Raw genomic sequence first — 17891 nt, forward strand, 5'->3', positions numbered from 1 at the left:
TCTTTGAGGTTTCCCATACAATCCAATCTTCATAACCATCCTGCCTTACACCAAAGGTCACCTGACTACAGCCTGCCTGTTTTTGTGCGGCCTGCAGGCTAAGAATGTTTTGGTTTGTGTTTTGTTTTTTTTACATCTTAAAATTTACAAAGCCGTTCTTCCCTCATTGACTGGCCTAGTTTGCCTCCCTCTGCTTTAGATGGTTATACAAATTCATTTGTACGGGAGAAGTGACAAGAAGTCTTCCTTTGGGTAAAGTAAGCCAAAGCACAGCTGGCACTTAGGCCTTTCTTCCTGTCCCGTTCCTAGGAACAATATCCTGTGAGAGGAACCAACTCAAAGCGAAGGAGATTCCTTTTGTTAAGCTGTTTTTGTTTGTCCCCTGTGTACACGACTATAGGAAATGAGTTTAGATCCTGTTTTATTAATATGCTTTGTTCAGTCATCAGTATAATCCTGTTCCTGTAGTGCCCATATAGTTACTCTGTTCGAATCCATATGCCTACATCTTTGTACATTTCGCATCTCACCCTACTAGATTGTAAACTTTGATAGCAAGCACCATGTAATCTTCTTTTCTCACCCTTTTCCCTTAGCAGTGCATTGCATTTAATGTTTGTTGATTTAATGACTCATTAAACAATTAAGAGCCTCCACTGTGTGTTTATTGCTAGCTGTTGTGGAAGATAGAGTAGTGTAATGTATGGTCCCTGCAAAAGGCTGCAGTCTAATCAGACGCAGGACACCTACAGTTTAAAAAATATGTTTGCAGGCTAGTAGTTGTGTAGTATGTATGATCAACCTATAGGATAGCAAGCAGATCTCATTAAGTTCTTGTCTAGAATACTTAATACCAGATGTAGGAAGTAAATAAGCAGTAAAATCACAAAACACCAGAGATGGACAGGACTGGTCCCAGGGTTATGTGCCTCAGGTTTGTAGGTTCCAGGAAGTTTATGAACTTAGATGGGAGAAAATTTACATTTTTATTTTCACTCAGTTGTAATTTAGCATTTTCTTCAGTTGTGATTTTGTAAAAACCATTCTGAGGATGGGTCCATAGGCTTTTCCAGATTGCCAAATGATTTGCTCAAACTCACACAATTAAATCCGTGAATAAAGTTGAGATTCACATCAAGATCTTTTAATGTGTGACCCAGTGTACCTTCCCTCTATGCCACAGTGCCTCCTTAGCTTTTTGTTAGAAACCTTCAGCTTCACTGTAATCATTGGACAGGTGTTCACTATCCTCCATATAAACTCTTCTTTTAAGTGTAAATCAAGTTAATCTTGAGTAGTATGTCTTATTAATTCAGAGGCCCATTTTAAGTGTGTCCTCCCCCTGCACATCTCTCCTTTCACAGTAGTATCTAAACTCATTATCCATTGGCAACTCACTGGAACAAAGCACCAAATTCATCTAGTCTCCTAAGCCTTGTTTAAAAGCTTTATTTATTCACAGTCCCTTCCATCCATCATAAATACTTACTCTGTAATGGGGGGGAAAAGCAAACCAACCCCATTCACCATTTTTGTTGCCTGGGTACATGTGTACCTTTCAGTCCCAAATGTTAAAACACATCTGGAGTAGTGTCATAGGGATAGGCCAGGTTTTGGGGATGAATACAAATTCTCAAATTGGATAGTTTTAAATGAGAACTACTTAAATTTGACAGACACAGGGAATTGGGAAGCATGATTGTAGCCACTCAGTAACTAAAATCACAAACATGTGTATGGCGTTGTTTAGTTGATGACAGTAAAATGTTTGTTTTCACTCGGCCTCACTCCTTGACAGTGCTTCCTGTTCAACAGAACTGAAAATCTCTGTGCTCATTTGGTACTTAAAGGAGGTTAAAATTTATTCCAAGCCATAGCTCAATCTTGATTCACTTTGAGAAACTAACAAATTGGGCTCAAATAAACAGTGATCAACTTTTTTCTGTTACCATCATGTTCAGTCAGTCCCCAAGCATTTACTAAGTACTTACTGTATGGCAGTGCTGAGGATACAAAAATAGTCCCTGCCCTCAAGAAGTTTACACTGTAATGTAGGAAGCAACAGGTAAATAACCAAGTATCAACAAGCTCCAACCCAGGTGGAAGGCATCTGAGAGAGAAGGGTGAAGGCATTAGCAGCAAAGGGCGCTGGGAAAGGCCTGAAGTAGGGGAGATTTAGGCTAAATCTTAAAGGAAGTCTAGGAAACTAACAAGGAAGTAGAATGAGGAGACAGAGAATTCCACCTATCTTGGGTAGTCATTGTAAAGACATCGAGACCAGAGATGGGGTATCTGGAGTATTGTGTTTGAGGAATTGGAACAGGCCAGTAGACCTGGATCACAGAGATTATTGGGGAGGAAAATTAAGTGCAAGAAGACTGGAAATATAGGAAAGGGCCAGTCTGTGAACAACTTTAAGTATCAGGCAAGTTTATATTTGATCTTGGAAGTAATTGGGAGCAACTGAAGCTTTGGATGGGAGGTAATACCTAGGATTTAGGGGAAAAAAATCACCTGAACTTGAAGAGAGGTTGGATTGGAAAGGGGAGGAATTTGAGGCAGGGAGACCATTGAGAAGGCTGTTGCAGCTATTCATTTAGGCAGTGCTGAAGGCCAGTACTTGGATTATATGGCTCTGTGAGTGGAGAGCAGGGAACATATATGAGCAATGATAAGATTTAGCAATGGCCTGGATATGTGAGTGAGAAGTGGGTGGCTTCAGAGTTACAAGCCTGTGTGACTAGGAAAATGATAGTGTTCTCAAAGTAATAAGGAAGTTCAGAAGGGGAGAGTGGCAGAGAAACTGATGAATTCTGTGAGTTTGAAATACCCATGAAACATTCAGTTAGAGACGTCCAAAAGGCAGTTTGTGAAGTGTGAGTAACTTAATCACCTGCATAGAGATAATGTGGCAGCTAGTGATCTCACCAAGTAAAACAGTATAAACAGAAAGATGGCCCAGGACAAAGGGGAGGGGTGGGCCCACAGTTAGTGAGTGTGGCCTGAGTAAGGGTCTAGTCTGATAAGGAGTAGGAAAACCAGAACAGAACAGAAATCAAGAGAGACGAGAGTATCAAAGGCTTGCAGAGGTTTGGAAGAGAATGAAGACTGAGAAGAGGTCATTAGATTTAGTGATCAGTAACTTAGGAGAGAGGTCAGATGACGTCCCAGGGTCACACAGCTAGTTCATGTCTGAAGCTTAACTTGAACCTGGATCTTCCTGATTCCAGAGCCTGCCCTCTGTTCCCTTCGCTGTACTGTTCTCCACTAGACCTAGCTCCAGCTGTGGGCGTCTTCTTGGAATAATATTTTTAAATGCACAAAATACATTATAAAGGAAACCAATTACATTGAAATAGTTATCAAAAAAAAAATCTTAAAAAGCCAAGTTTACAGACAAACCCCTGAACTAGTGATCACTGTTAACCTTGAATTGAATTGCCTTACCCTTTTTATGAAGCATCAGAAATGACAAATACTTATTAAAGAACCAAGACTACTTATTCTGGCTCTTATTAACTTGGCCATTCATTCCCAGTGTTTAGGCATCTGAGGTCAGGGGATAAGTGGCAGTTTAATTGGCAACAGTGTTAGCCAGCTCAGTGTGATACATTGTCTTTGACATTAGAGAAGCTATGATTTTTTTTTTCCCTACTCAATTTTAAGTCCCAAGTGATATCTTGTAACCATCATTACTATTTGAACACCACTAAGTGTGTAAGTTGTCATTGCTAGTCTTCATAATTGTATTCTTCACAACCATTCTCTTTCTTATTTCAGTGAAGAGAAAATGACTGCTGCCCGCATTAGAAAATGCCATAAGTGTGGGACCAGCCTCATAAAATCCGAAGGTTGTAACCGTATGTCTTGCCGCTGTGGTTCTCAAATGTGCTACCTCTGTCGAGCCTCCATCAATGGGTACGACCACTTCTGTCAGCATCCCCGATCGCCAGGAGCCCCTTGCCAGGAATGTACAAAATGTTCTCTGTGGACTGACCCCACAGTAAGTAGAAGCCAGCTGACTCTGATGAAGGCATCTTCCTTTGTAAATTTTAAAGGGCAGAACCAACCTAGTGCCTTTGGAAAGAGATTTTCATTCAGCTGAATCCAAACTTCTTGGGGATGTGATTTGTTTTATTTTTGTCTTAGTATTCCCAGCTCCCAGCCCAGTTTGCTCTAGTAATAGTTACTTAATAAATGTTTGTGGAATTGAGTTAAATTAAACTGGGTTATTTTTGGAAGCTGTTTTAAGGGATCTTCAACTTGACTTTGAAGACTATAGTGTTCCATGGTTCACAGCCATACTTTAACCTTCTGTGGAAGACTCCTGCTGTCAAAAAGGATGAGCCTTTGTTTCAGGGAGAAGTTTAGAGTTATTAAAAGAGCTACATGACTTCCCCAAGGCAACCAGACCTCCCTCCTCATGTTCAGCTCTAGGCCCATTTCCTAGTGTTAGCAGAACTCTGATGGGCATTGATGGGTGAGTTCTGTAGTTTAACCTCCTGTCAAAGAGCCTGGATGATAGACTTTCTTAATCCACTTGGTTTTTCCTTTGTGTTTTAGAAGATTATGGATCTGGAAGCGGCTAGGTCATGCAGTGAATAGAGCAGAGCAACAGACCCTGGAGTCAGTAGGACCTGGGTTCAAATCCAGCCTCAGACACTTAACACGCACAAAAACTAGCCGTGTGACCTTGCGCAAATCACTTAACCCCAATTGCCCTGCCTTCCCCCTCCAAAAAGCAAAAAAAAAGAAGATTATGGATCTCCTTTAGGAGGTTTTACAGTTTGCCAGGGCTTAAAACGAAGTCACACAAAAGACAAGGAATAGATTTGTGGTGGGGCTAGAGCAGGTGATGTTATAAATGAGTAATTACCTGGGATGTGTAGCATGAATGTCACCAAAAATGTGTGGAAAAAATAACAGTGACCCAGTAGGGTGCAAGAGTAGATAGTAGATGGCATAGTAGATAGAGACCTGGCCTCAGTGTGGACCCTGAGCTGTGTCCCAGGCAACTCTCCAAGACTAAGTGACACAGAATGTGCCAGGCTGCATTGGGAGGGGAATTTCCTCATCCTCTAGCTCCCTACACTGATAAAATCACAAGTCTGAACCTTCCCAGTCATTTAACAAGATTGAAGGGCCATAGATTGTGGCCCATCTGTTTCCCAGGCCTTTAATTGTTGTGAAGAGAACATAAGAAAAGACTGCTCTGCCTGCTGAACAAACAGGCCACCAAGAGTGGCCCAGTAAGCAGACCTGGAGTGGCTGCAGTCTGCCCCAATGGAGGAAGTATCTTCATCTGTCAGTAAGGTCCTATAGCCATTTCAGCAGCAATGTGCTAAGCCAGCTGTAGTTTGGGCTTCTGTGGAGACACCTGGAACTTGTGTGTAAATGTGGGACTGTCAGCTGACATGTGATAGCAAAGACCTTAGTTCTTGAGCGGTATAGTATAATAAGGCCTGTCTCCCTTTTTTGGTTGATTCCCCTTTATGAGGTTAGTACATGGAAGTTGGACCAGAAACATAGAACAAGAATTTCTATGTGAGAGAATAAAATAAATTTAAAAAACTTGTTCGGGGGGCGGCCAGGTAGCACAGTGAGTAAGAGCACCGGCCCCAGAGTCAGGATGACCTGGGATCGAATCTGGGCTCAGACACTTAGCACCCAACCCAGAAACACCTGGACATGTAACCTTGAGCAAGTTACTTAACCCCAATTGCTTTAAAAAATAATAATAAATAACAACTTGTTCTCAGTTTCTGAGCAGAAGCCTAGTCTAACTTGACTACATTCATAAAAGAATAGTGTCTCAGTTAAGGGAAGTAATTTGTCTTGTATTTTGGCCTACAAGGATGTATTGGAAGTGTTGCCACTAGGTTTGACACTGTATCCTTCAGGTGGCCACTGACAAACTTAAGTGAGTAGCAACCAGAGAGATCTGATAGAAATTATGCCATGAGGGAGATGATTGTGGAAACTAAGATTGTTTAGCCTGAAAAAGAGGAGATCTGAAGGGAATTTGGATAGTTGTCTTCAGATATTTGAAGAGGTATCATGTGGAAGGGAGGAGATTTATTCTATATTTTTCTGATAGTTATAACAAGGACCAATGTGTAGAAGTTTCAAGGTAGTAGATTTCAACTAAATATTTCAACAATGAATGTTCTTCTAGCAATGACGTAGAGTTGTAAATCTTGAAAAATTGCAATCTCTGAAAAATCCAAGTGACAGGTAACCCAGATTGCTATGGAGAGATACATGGTGGGTGCACATAAGCTGCAGTATTTGGTATAAAGGAGATAACTGGAAAAAGGAGGGGTGGATCATTGATATAGCACAGGCACATTTCATGTTGTTTCCTTAGGCCTTTTGTTTGTATTTTCTGGAAAAACTGGTCAAAAATTGCACAAGATGACAAAGGTATGGGGGGAATGTAATCTCCACTAGTGGAAAAATACAATATAGGTACGGAGAGATCACAAATCTCTTGAAATTCTTCAGTATTTCAAGAACGGTGTTGGCTGTTGTGTAAAGTAGTTATACCATCCTCACCAGAAATATTCAAATTGAAGCTGGGTGGCTGTCTGTCAAGAATGTTTTAGGAAGAACTCCTGCCTTGGGGGAAAGCAACTTGCCATTCCCTAGCCAAGAATCTTTGTTGTAGCAGGTTAAATCTTTTATGCTATAGTATATATGACTGGAGCAGTTTCTTTTACCTGACTGTCTCCACAAGTCTATGCCACCACACCAGGAGGCTGCAGCAGTAACTAACCTCAGGGCTAGATGTTAATTGGTGTCTCTGAAAGTGACACGTGAAAATGTGGCCTTTATTCAGTGCCTGGAGTTCCTTAGAGGAGTAATCCCTCATTTCGTCAGCTTTCTTTAATCAGACGAGAGTTAAATGTCTTTCCTAGTAAGGTTTCTTCTCAACTTTATTATTTTTCTAGTTTCCACCCCTTTTGCCAATACCTTTTGAATTGATAATATGACTTTCTAATATTTGCTTTCCTTATTTGCCTACTATAGCAACCTGTCCATTTTCTTTTTTGAACTGACATCTTTCTAGCCTTGGGCAATACAGTATTTGCTGATAATGGAATTAGACCCGACACTTGTTCACAGCCTTCCTCTTCTGCAAATACTTCTGATGTCCTCTTCAGGCATATCCAGTGAATCTCATTCCATTTGTTCCATCTCCCATCAAAACTGGTTTGTGTATTCAGGACGAGCATAGTTTCCTCTGTTCCTTCTAGGCAGCTGATTGTATTCAGAGGCAGCATCTGTTCTGGGCTGGTAAGAACAAAAGCCATTCAGAAGCTCATAGAGTCATTAAAATAAAACAAAAGCTATACTGTCATCTGACCCTATTCTTCAGCTTAATTAACCCAAGTGGCAAAGCAGAATTTCCCAGAGTCATCTGGGAGTTTACTGTTCATGTTTTGGATGAAAATTTGGGCTTTCCTGCTCTGTATGTAAAGGAAGCTATAACCAAGGATCACTTGGGAGACCTGCGGCTTTGTTTTAGAAAGCTGGAAGTTGAGAATTAGAATTTTTTAAAGTTCTGTCTTGTTAGTTTTTAAAAACAGACTTGAAAAATTTTCAAGTGCCATGAAATCTGAGATCTCCTCAGAAGAATTCAAAATAACCAATTCAGCCATGGCAGTAAAGTATTTCTTGTTCTCGTTTAGAATCTTGGTGTCAAAATCTTTTGAGTCAGTATATCATGGCAGAGAGCATGATTACAATGGGTTGTCACAGGATTGAAACATTCTGGGCACCTCATTCATGTGTTACATAAGAGCTTGTAAATACAGAGTTTTTATTTCTTAAAATTATTGTCAAAAGCCACACTTACAAGAATACCAGTCTTCAAGCTTGAGGTTACAAAGTTGCTATAGAATCCATAACAATATGTTCTGTTTTTAAACAAAACAAAAATGATATTGGGAGTTTTTTTGGGTGGGATGTTTTTGTTTTTTTGGTGGCTGTGAGGAACTGCATCTGAACTTGAGAGAGGTCATAAGAAAGCCATAATTCTTTTCTATATATTCCTAATATTTTTTTTATTTGAAAGTTTGGCATGCTGCACACACTCCTACAGAACCACAGAAATCAAATGAGAATTAAATGACTTTCCTACTTCGACCTTTAGTATTTTTCTTGCTTTTGTTCCTTTTGACAGTGCCCTTTGAATTTATCATGTGACTTTCTGATGTTCTTTGCCCACTACACCAACCTGTGTCTTTTTTCTCTTTTGAACTGATAATCTTTTTAGCCAAATTGTAGAACTTAGGTTCATTAAGGCCTTTACAGACACTTTTAGTGTGACACCATTGTACTCAATATATAGTCTTGTGCAACTCTTACCCCCCAAAATGGGGAGCCTTTCCTGCTTTTCCAGGTGTCATATGCCAATAGTACTACCTTAACGATGCTAAGTACAAATTGGTCTACTCATCTCATTTGAGTGTCGATTGTATCTGGTTTCATTGTGTATTTCAAAACACAAAACCTTGCCCAAGGCTCAAAAAACACATCATCTACATCTCTCCAGCCCAAATGTTGGGTTGAAGAATAGAAGTAGACATTTTCTCATGTACCTACCCCTTTCCAGTAGCCATACTACCCTGTTTGTTAATTAAAAATTGCTGGATGCTTGTTCACTCATAGATTAAGCTTCTTGGTAGAGTCAGGGATACAGGAAGGCTTCTGGAAAGGTATAAGAGCCCACTGATTAATGTTTGAGACCTTTAAGTAATTGCATCAGCTTCTGAATCTGACTGAAAAGGGAGGCCAGGGAATGTTGCGGTATGGTCATGGAGGAAAAGAGAAAGTTTGAAAGGACCCAGTGAAGAGTGAGGGAGGGGCAGGAGTTTTGTTAGGAACAGTTACCTTCCAACTTTCGTTCCTAACTGATTTTTAAGTATTGGTCTTTGCCTAATTGAATAAGACTGTTAGAGGGGAATTATCAGTCATCACTGAAGCTGTGGTGCGTTTGCTATTTATTATTCAACATGATTCAAACTCTAGAGAAGAAACTTTTAGACATTTGTTTTTAAAGGAGTACTAATTTTCATTTCTCTGAAACCTTGAGGTCATGTGAGTGAAAGGGGGTCCTGTGTGTCCCTAAACTTTGAGAGAGAGGTCTACAGTAAAGCCACTAGGTACTTGTCCTCCCTTCTGAAAATCTCAGCAAACCATGGAGTATTTAAGTCCTTAACAAGAATAGCTCCCATTTCTGTTGTGCTTTATTTAAACACTCCCTCATTAGATCCTTAAAGCAACTCTGTGAAGAAGATGATGTAAGTATGATTGTCCCATTTTACAGAGTAGGAAACTGAGTTTCAAGTGAAATGATTTGCTTATGGTGAGATTGCAGTTTGTTGAGATGCCAAGCCAGACTCTTTAGATCAGCCTGTAGATCCTAATCTGTTTGGAGCATGGGGCCCCTTCTACGGAAGCTTTAGGTGTCACAAAAGATGTTTTCACAGTGAACTTAACTGTCTAAAATAACTAGGGCAGACTAAATTTGTTTTCTAGTTTTGGAGAACATTTCATAGCACTGACCATTTTAATGATGCCTGTTTGGTCAAATACAGGCCAAATGTTAAAATGGATTCCAGCAGCCCTTCTATCCATTGAGACTGAAAAAACTGGGCACCTACTTGGCCCAGAAGGAAAGCGGAAAATATAACTATTCTTTCTCAGAATAATCCTTGTAGAGGAATTCTTGACCTGAAGATATTCATGTGTTTGCCCCCTTTAACTTAACTAGATAGAAATTGGAGCTAATCAGAGTCCAGTAAAAGCTCTTCTCTGTTTCCTTCCCAAGTGCATTGTCCAGCTTTCCTGCTGTGTTGGGCCCACAGCTGCATACTATTCTAGTTACTGAAAGCTGGATCTCTCCCCCTTCCCCCATTTCCTGTTGCAGGGGGACTTGCAGGGGAAAGTCTGTGCCTGGTGTTGCTCAGGCTCTCTGCAGCTGATCTGGGAATAATTTGAAACTAAACCCTTAGCTCTTTGGAAGCCTTTCATGAAATCATTGCAAGGTTTATTAGCAACAGCTGTGGCCACACAGAATCTGGAGGACAGTCCCTCCCCCACTACCCCCCCCTCAAAAAAAAAACACAGTAGTGGGAAATAGCAGTCCAATCATGATTCAAAGTCACCTTTTTAAGAAAAAAAAAATCTTAAAACAAAGAAGAAAAATCATCCATCTTTTCTCTGAGTACAGAGGAGGCTGATAGTCTCTAAGCTGTTGACACCAGTAATTAGAGATGCCAGAGACAACAGCGGATAAAACAGTATTTTAGAAAGCTGTGGTGAAAGCATCTTTGTGCCAACTGCACTGATGTCTATTTTGGGAGCCTTGGGCTCATGGTTGGTGGCCTGGTGTAGTTCCTCTTCCTTCATTTTCTTTTGTCCAGTTCCCAGCCTCGTGGACAAGGCTGCCAAGGTTGGTTTGTTAAGGTTAACAGTTTTCAGTTTCCTCTTTCCTCTTTCTTCCTAATTAAAAGCTCTCTGGTGAGCTGCCTCCCTCTAACACACTAGCACATGCGCTTACATACATAGAGTGGAGTTGCATTTCCTCCAGAAGCTGAGCCACCTCTTCCTTGAAAATCCTGTCTGTAAGAAAGCCTCATGATGCCTTGTTAGAGGCTTCTTTGCCCTTTCTGTGTCCTGCCAAGCTCAAAGGGCCACAATGAAAGGAAATCAAACTGTCTGCCTCTTGAGAAGCAGCCAGCTCATTTCTTTATGTTGGAAGTCTCTTCCTGTTGAGAAGATTGGTCAGAAAACATTTCAGACTTCCACTTTACTGTTGAATTTCAGCATTACATTGACCCATTGGGTTCTGGGCACTTCAGTGAAGGGAGAGGCTTTCCTGTACTGTATTGCCTTGCAGACTCATTCAGCTGTCTCTAATGAATCTATGCTATAATGGTCCTGGATTCCTTCCTAGTTTCAGGTTGGAAAGTCCCCTTCAATCTCCAAGTAATTCCTTTTTGTCCACCAATTTGAAATCTTCTTAATCCAGTAATAAGCAGCAGAGAGAGTTTACTAAAATAATAAAACTTTAAGGTTTATAAGCCACTTTATGCACAATAACCCTGTGAGATGTGGTTCCTTTTTTTTTTTAATTTTAACAAATTAAACAGAGCAACAGAAAGCTCATAAGTCTGTAGGTTAAATGACTAGCCAGCGTTCCCACAGATAGTAAGCATCAGAGTTAGAATTCGAATGAATGACCAGTGCCATATGTAACATACCACAGCCTTGCCTTCTTTCCCTAATCTTAGTTTCCAGAAATAAGCTTTGATACCTTACTTGAATTTTTCTACCAAAAGTTAGGAACAAGAGAACAAAGAATAGAACAGGTTCTCTTAATTCACTCTCTTTTACCCTGAACAAAAACAGAGAAGGAGATATGAAATGTCATCTGAAGTTTAGGATTTATTTTTTGTTATTTTAATAGTCCTCTTAGTGGGCCATTGATTTTTTTTAAACTTTCCTGACATCCGTAAAGTGGGGGGAAGCATCACTGGCATTTCTGGCCCTACTTTGGGAGTATACATCTGGATCAAAGATCTGGGAAGTAGCCCAGACTAGAGGCATCCCCAAGGTGACTAAGGCAGCTTGGGGACCAAATTGGCTTCCTGGGGCTTGCCTTTGAGAATTTCCTGAATGGCCACAGAATTGGGAGAAAGCCAGGACACAGCATAACACTGTTCCAGACTCATAGCTTCCCTGGTACCCATCCAGAACCAGACAAGCTATTGTGGAGGAAGCAAAGGAAAGTTAACTGAGGCATATTCCTCGTGGCATTTAAGTCACTTGGTAACCTCTTGAGAAATTATTTGAGGCAAGAAAGCACTACAGCCAAGGCCACTGGGGGGAGGGAGAGGGGGCACAAGTTGGCAGCATTCGAAGATTTCATTGCCAAGTGAGTCAGTAAATCTTTTGTGGCAGGAGTATGATTTGAGGCTTAAAATTTCTGGTGAGGAGTAAGGAAATTCTTGCATGCACATAGTCAAAGCATATTGCTATTTGGACAGCAGTGTGTAGATGTTAGCTTTTGCCACTGTCAGACTTATATTTTAGAAGGCAGTGATTAGAGTCTGGTTCAGTAAATGAATCCCATCAAAATAAGAATGATTAAACCTCTTGATAAAGTGGACTCTTCTATTTAATGTCAGCCCATCTCCCGAATCGTCCTTCTCTTCCTCCAGTTTTTATTTTTTGTGTGTCTTCACACTTGTGATAGTTCCTTTCCCCAGAGAGGGCAAGAAATGTCTTATAATTTCAAAGTTTGTAGACTTCACTTTTTGTAGAATGAATCTAATCTAAAAAGAGTTTCATCTTATACATTGGTTAAGGAGAACAGAACATTATGTACACACTCATCTCTTTGTAGTTTCTTTCCTCTAGGAGCCATTAGATAGTTTGTTTCGCTCGTTAGTAATAGAGAAAGCTTATCTAAATACCATAGGGAATGTGAGACACTTTAGTTGCCTTTTATCCCCGTTTGCCCTTACCTTAAAGGGAGGATAAATAGCAGTTTGCTTCACTCAGAAAAGGTAGGATAAAATTGTTATCCTTGTTGACTGCCCCTTTACTGTGGGATAGAAAGCAGTCAAAAGCTTTAGACTCTATTTTTCCCCCTCGTTTTGCTCCCAGAGTCAAATGTCCCAGATTTTCTTTTTGTAAGATGCTTGTAAAAAACTGAACTTTTCGTCTAAGTGTGCCTAACATGAAATGTGGTATGCAGGGGATAGTAGAAATTATTCCCTTAAGATTATAAAGAGCCCCTTCCTGGGAAAGGAATCAATAGAGCCCATCTGCCAGCCAAACACATACAAATTAAGTAACAAGACCAAAGAACATTTTGGAAACAGGGATCACCGCAAATCCTAATAGTTCATTATTGAACTAAGATTCCAAATGGCCTCCATGCTTGGTTTATAGAACTAAAAATAAAATAGATTCTGGAAACTTTGAGGCTGTGTTCATGGCAACATATAAGAAGTTATTAGTTAGGCCTCTATTTTCTATTCATTCATTTCTTTCATTGCTAAATATGCTGTGTCCTGTGATCGAGTAAGGGAAGGTTGAAATCTTCTCTTTACGTTCCAGAGTCTAGGGATAGTTAGAAACATGCACAAAATTTATGGTAAAAATGATTCCACAGAATAATCAGGCTTTTGCCGTTTTGTGGCTGTAATTAAATATCCAAGGAAGCAACCAAAGCTTAAAATGGTCTTACTCAGCTGGGAGGATTAATTAAAAGCAAAGTAAAAAATACGAAAGAGGCCTTTTTGCCTCCCCCTTCTTCCCCCCCCCCCCCCGAAAAAAAAAGTGGAGGCTGTATTTTCCCCAAGACACTGGAGTTTATCCTTTGCCACTCCAACAGGAAAACTGAAATACTAAGTCAAACATCACTTGAAGCATGTTGATCTGTCAGATTAGCAGCACAAGCCAGCAAATTCATTCTGGGAAGTTTTTAAAAATCTAAACACACAAAACCATTTATGCAAGTACCTCAGCTACACTTGAGAGAATGTTTAGGGGAAAAAATTGGATGTGTTCACTGAAGAATTTTTGTCAGGAACAGTTGGACTTGTCATGAAAATATCACTAGTGATCAAAGCCAACCAGATGCCATGTGTGCGTCCATCCGTTCCTTAGCTCAGTGGTGCCTGGCACTTTCCCATGTGTGAGTGTGTATAGACCTTGGAACTCTGCAGAGAAGAAAAGCTCTTTTTCCTTCCTCACTCTAGTGATTCTGTCAAGATCATCATGCGACAGTGTAAGGTTTTTGCTACTGGAAAAATGTTGTTTGTCTACTGATGCTGGCTGCTGGGAAATTGCTGTTGGATGGAATCACATTCTGAAAGCATAGGCTTGCTCTATCCCTGCAAACTCCCACAGCTGATTCTTAGCTGGAATTGCAATTATAATCAACAAAATCATTTAAAATCAAATTAGATGGTAATGAGAAAACCTTATGTGCCTCTTCCCCCCCCCTCCAAAAAAAAAAACTACCTGGATAAACCTAATAATTGGGAAAAGATAATTAAGAAGGCAACAACCAAAATGCATTTCTTATAATAATTAGACAATCCATGCCATTTGTGTCACTCAGGGTGCCCTGAATGAATTGTTGGTGCTATCTACCCAACCTCTACTTCTTCCTTCTTCCTCTATCCCTTTTACTGTCTTTCTGTTTCCCTTTCTGCTCCGTTCTCTGCCTGCCATTGGCACTCAGGAAATTGCTTTAGTCCTGCTGGTGGCACTCACATCTCAAGTTTGAAACGTCAGATCTGGGTAATTGTCTAACTTTCTTAACATTTATGTAGTGACCTGAACCCAAATTGGGATCTCTTTGCCTGATGGCAGCTGTTTCATCAAGTTGACAGAACGCTTGTGCCAAAGGCAGGGCAGTGAATAAAATGCTTGATGCACTTTTGCTTAGTTGTATTTGAGTTTGAACTCTTATCCCTCAATTTACTTTTCTTTTGAGGCATAGTACACGTACATGTATTACTAAGAATCATATGCTTTTTCAAGCTTAGCAGTCATCTAGTCTACCTTTGTTTTACGGAGGAGGGAACCGAGGGTTCAAGAGGGAAAGAGACTTGTTTATGACACACCCATTGGTAAATGTCCAGAACTCAAGTTCCCCGACTCCAAATGCAATGCCTTTGCACCTGCCCCAGACTGCTTCCCAGTTTTACTACTGGTAGCTAATAGGGAGAAGCCCTACCACATAGAATAGTGTCACAGTTTTCATAAAAGCTAATCTCTTTCTAATGAATAATATTTGTGTTTTAAAGCATTGAGAATTCTACATCCAAAGACTAGTGATACATTGGTATATTTCAGCCATTTAGTACATGCTCATATCTCTATGGCTTTAATGCAGTTTAGCTACTGCAAAGCTAAGGTTTAAGACCTATTAAGCTTAACTGTTGAAACCAACACTCCAAAGCTATTCCTGGCACATAAATATTTAATGCAGGGTTGGCATTTAAAAGCTTAATAGCTCTCCAGGTGTACAGGAGAGAGTTACAGACTCTGGTTTTCTTCAAGCCAGTGAGTATATCTAACAAGGGCTAAATAGCAAGCTGTAAGCCTCACGTTTGGGACTGTAAGAAGGAGATGTAGCCCCAGTACTTTTAAATAATTTTACTTGTTGCTCAGCACAGAAGTGAAGAGTTGGCATTATAACAAGTAAAATCTTTCTCACTGTGTCTGCTGCCATGCTGGAGTTGTAGGAACTGAGATGAATCCGCTCCCTTTAAAAATGTAAACCCAAAAGCTGGCCAAAGGGAATTTTCCTAGCTGCTATTATGCCTTCCTCTGCATTTAGCTTCTGTACCTATTAAGCTAGTCTTAGAGAGTCCAGTCGTATAAACCACCTCCAGATAATCACATAATCCCAGAAAAAGTAGTCGTAGATAATGTGGCAATGGTAAAGAATGTTAGGACCAAACCTTGTGGGCACAAAGGAAGAACTCCCGTACAAACCCAAGTTCTAGACCAAGCTTTCTGGAGAGAAGAGTTCTTAAAGAATGCCTGCTTCCTGTGCCCAGAAGGGGACGGGGACCTCGAGGATGATGTAGGACCTTGCTCTTTACTAGTACTATGAGTTACATGAACTGTGTAGACGATTATCCTCATCTTCGTCTTGGGATCCAGCTCCCTTCAATTTTTATGCTCCTGATCTTGTTCTCTTCCCCTCTCCTCCTTCCCACCTACCTGTTCACCTGCTTGAAATGTAGCAGGACTCCCACTGGGGAATCAAGAGGACCCTAGTGGCCATATCTTTCCCAGTTCCTTACTTCTCCAAAACAAACAAAGGGCTTCTTCCTTGATCAGGCCCAAAGCAGAGGCTCAGTCTGTAAAAGATTTCCCTCTCCCTCACACCATCTTGTCAGAAATCCTCCTTCCACCAACACTGAGGCAGTCTGGTCCAGGAGACCCTGCTTCACCAGACAGATAGGAGGCAGCCTGGCAGGAGCACCTCATATACACCTTTCCCAGGTCTCTGGACCAGCAGTTATGGGTTCTTCAGGACTTTTCTTAATTCAATATATGTCAAGCTCCAAAGAGTTTCACAGCCAGATTAATTGGGTAAATGCTGTATTTGTTTCACCTGAACAAGTTTGGTTGGACTCAGGAGAGAGGAAAGACCAAATGAGACCCTTAACAAATAGCTGTTGAACTGAGTTGCCATTCAGACTGGTAGCTCTGGAGTCACCAGAAACAGAAGTCTCCTGATGGGCCCAGTGCTCTTTCCCAAGGCTGATTGTAACTGGTTTGTGTATAGGCAGGCTTACAGTATGGAACGGCTCTGCCAGGGCAGGGCAGAGGGTGGGATTTGGGGAGGATGGGACTTACGCAGTTAATGTTGGTGTGGTTAATTAATAGAGGAAAATTCTTGAGACATATCTGTGATGCAGCCACATCTCTGGTGCAACAAGATGTGCTACCCGAATCCATTATGTCAGCTTATTCAAGCCAAAACTGTAGTCAGGATATAACTTGCCATCTTTTAGCCTTTCCACAAGCCCCTCCCTTTGCTAATGAGGAGTCGTTGGCACAGATCGTCACCATAATAAGAGAACAAGCTTTTTTCTTCGTTGCTTTCAGTCATGTCTGATTCTTCATGTTCCCATTTGGGGTTTTCTTGACAGAGACACTGGAGTAGTTGCCATTTCCTTCTCCAACTTATTTTACAGATGAGAAACAGAGGCAACAGGGCGAAGTGACTTCCCCAGGGTCACACAGCTAGAGTGTCTGAGTATGGTCTCAGACACTCAGACCAAATTTGAACTCAGGTCTTCCTGACTCTATTCCCTGTGCCGCCACCTAGCTCCTCCACTTACAAGTTGACTGATTCTTTTATTTTTTAGGAAGATGATGAGAAGCTCATCCAAGAAATCCAGAAGGAGGCTGAAGAGGAGCAGAAGAAGAAAAATGGAGGCAAGTTCTTTAATTTAGCCTAGATTTGTGTAGAGGAATGAGGGTGAATTATTTATTTTCTAAATTAATTGTTTTTTTTCAAACAAAAATCCATCCTTTCTCCCCATTTCCCCTCTCCTCCCCCATCTGCCCACTTCCATCTAAGAAAGCAAGAAAAATAAGACCCCCATAGAATCAAGCAAAACAAATGATCACATTGACCATGTAAAAAAAAACCCAACACATCTTCATCTGTACTCTTGAGTCCATCACCTATGGGGGGTGGGGGGGACATCTTATTTCATCATGAATCCTCTGAATGGCTGATCATGGCATTGATCAGAGTTCCTAAGTCTTTCAGAATTGATTGCCTTTACAATATCGTTGTTCTTGTACAGACTGTTCTTCTGGTCCTGCTCACTTCACTCTGCAGTGGTTACTCAAAGTCTTCCGGGTTTCTCTGAAATCATCCCCTTCTTCATTCCTTATACCACAATAGTACCCATTACAATCATGTACCACAGCTTGTTTGTCCATTCCCCAGTTGATGAGCACTCTTTGTTTTCAATTCTTTGCCACCACAAAAAAAGCTGCTGTATCTTTGTATAGATGGGTCCTTTTCCTCTTTCTTTAATCTCTTTGGGGTATAAGCTTAGTAACGATATGACTAAGTCAAAAAGTGTGCCCAGTTTAAGGGAGCATAATCTCAAATTGCTCTCCACAATGGCTGGATCAATTCACAGCCCCAGCCCCTGGGTGTTAATGTTCCTGTTTCCCCCACAGCCGTCAGCTTCAGTGTGAGTGAATTATAAAGGACAGGCTCAGGAAGGGCATTCTGACCAGAGTCAGCCTTTCCACAAGCCCAGGTGTGCTAATGAGGCAGGCTCAGTTCAGTCTGTTGAGTCATCTGTACAGGGTGTCACCAT

At 40.9% G+C, this 17891-nt stretch overlaps 1 protein-coding gene across 1 annotated transcript in view; it reads left to right on the plus strand.

Annotated features, from left to right (window-relative positions):
• Positions 1-17891, plus strand: part of RNF216 (ring finger protein 216) — a 196629-nt gene that overhangs the window by 172719 nt on the left and 6019 nt on the right. Inside the window, exons 15-16 of the mRNA XM_069084744.1 lie at positions 3781-4003; positions 16917-16986. Coding sequence (XP_068940845.1) covers positions 3781-4003; positions 16917-16986 — 293 coding nt within the window. The remainder of the gene's footprint in view (positions 1-3780; positions 4004-16916; positions 16987-17891) is intronic.

The sequence above is a fragment of the Petaurus breviceps genome, unplaced genomic scaffold (assembly GCF_028583685.1).
Source record: "Petaurus breviceps papuanus isolate PSGF00001 unplaced genomic scaffold, PetGlider_PUasm1.0 175, whole genome shotgun sequence".
Classification (NCBI taxonomy): Eukaryota; Metazoa; Chordata; class Mammalia; order Diprotodontia; family Petauridae; genus Petaurus; species Petaurus breviceps.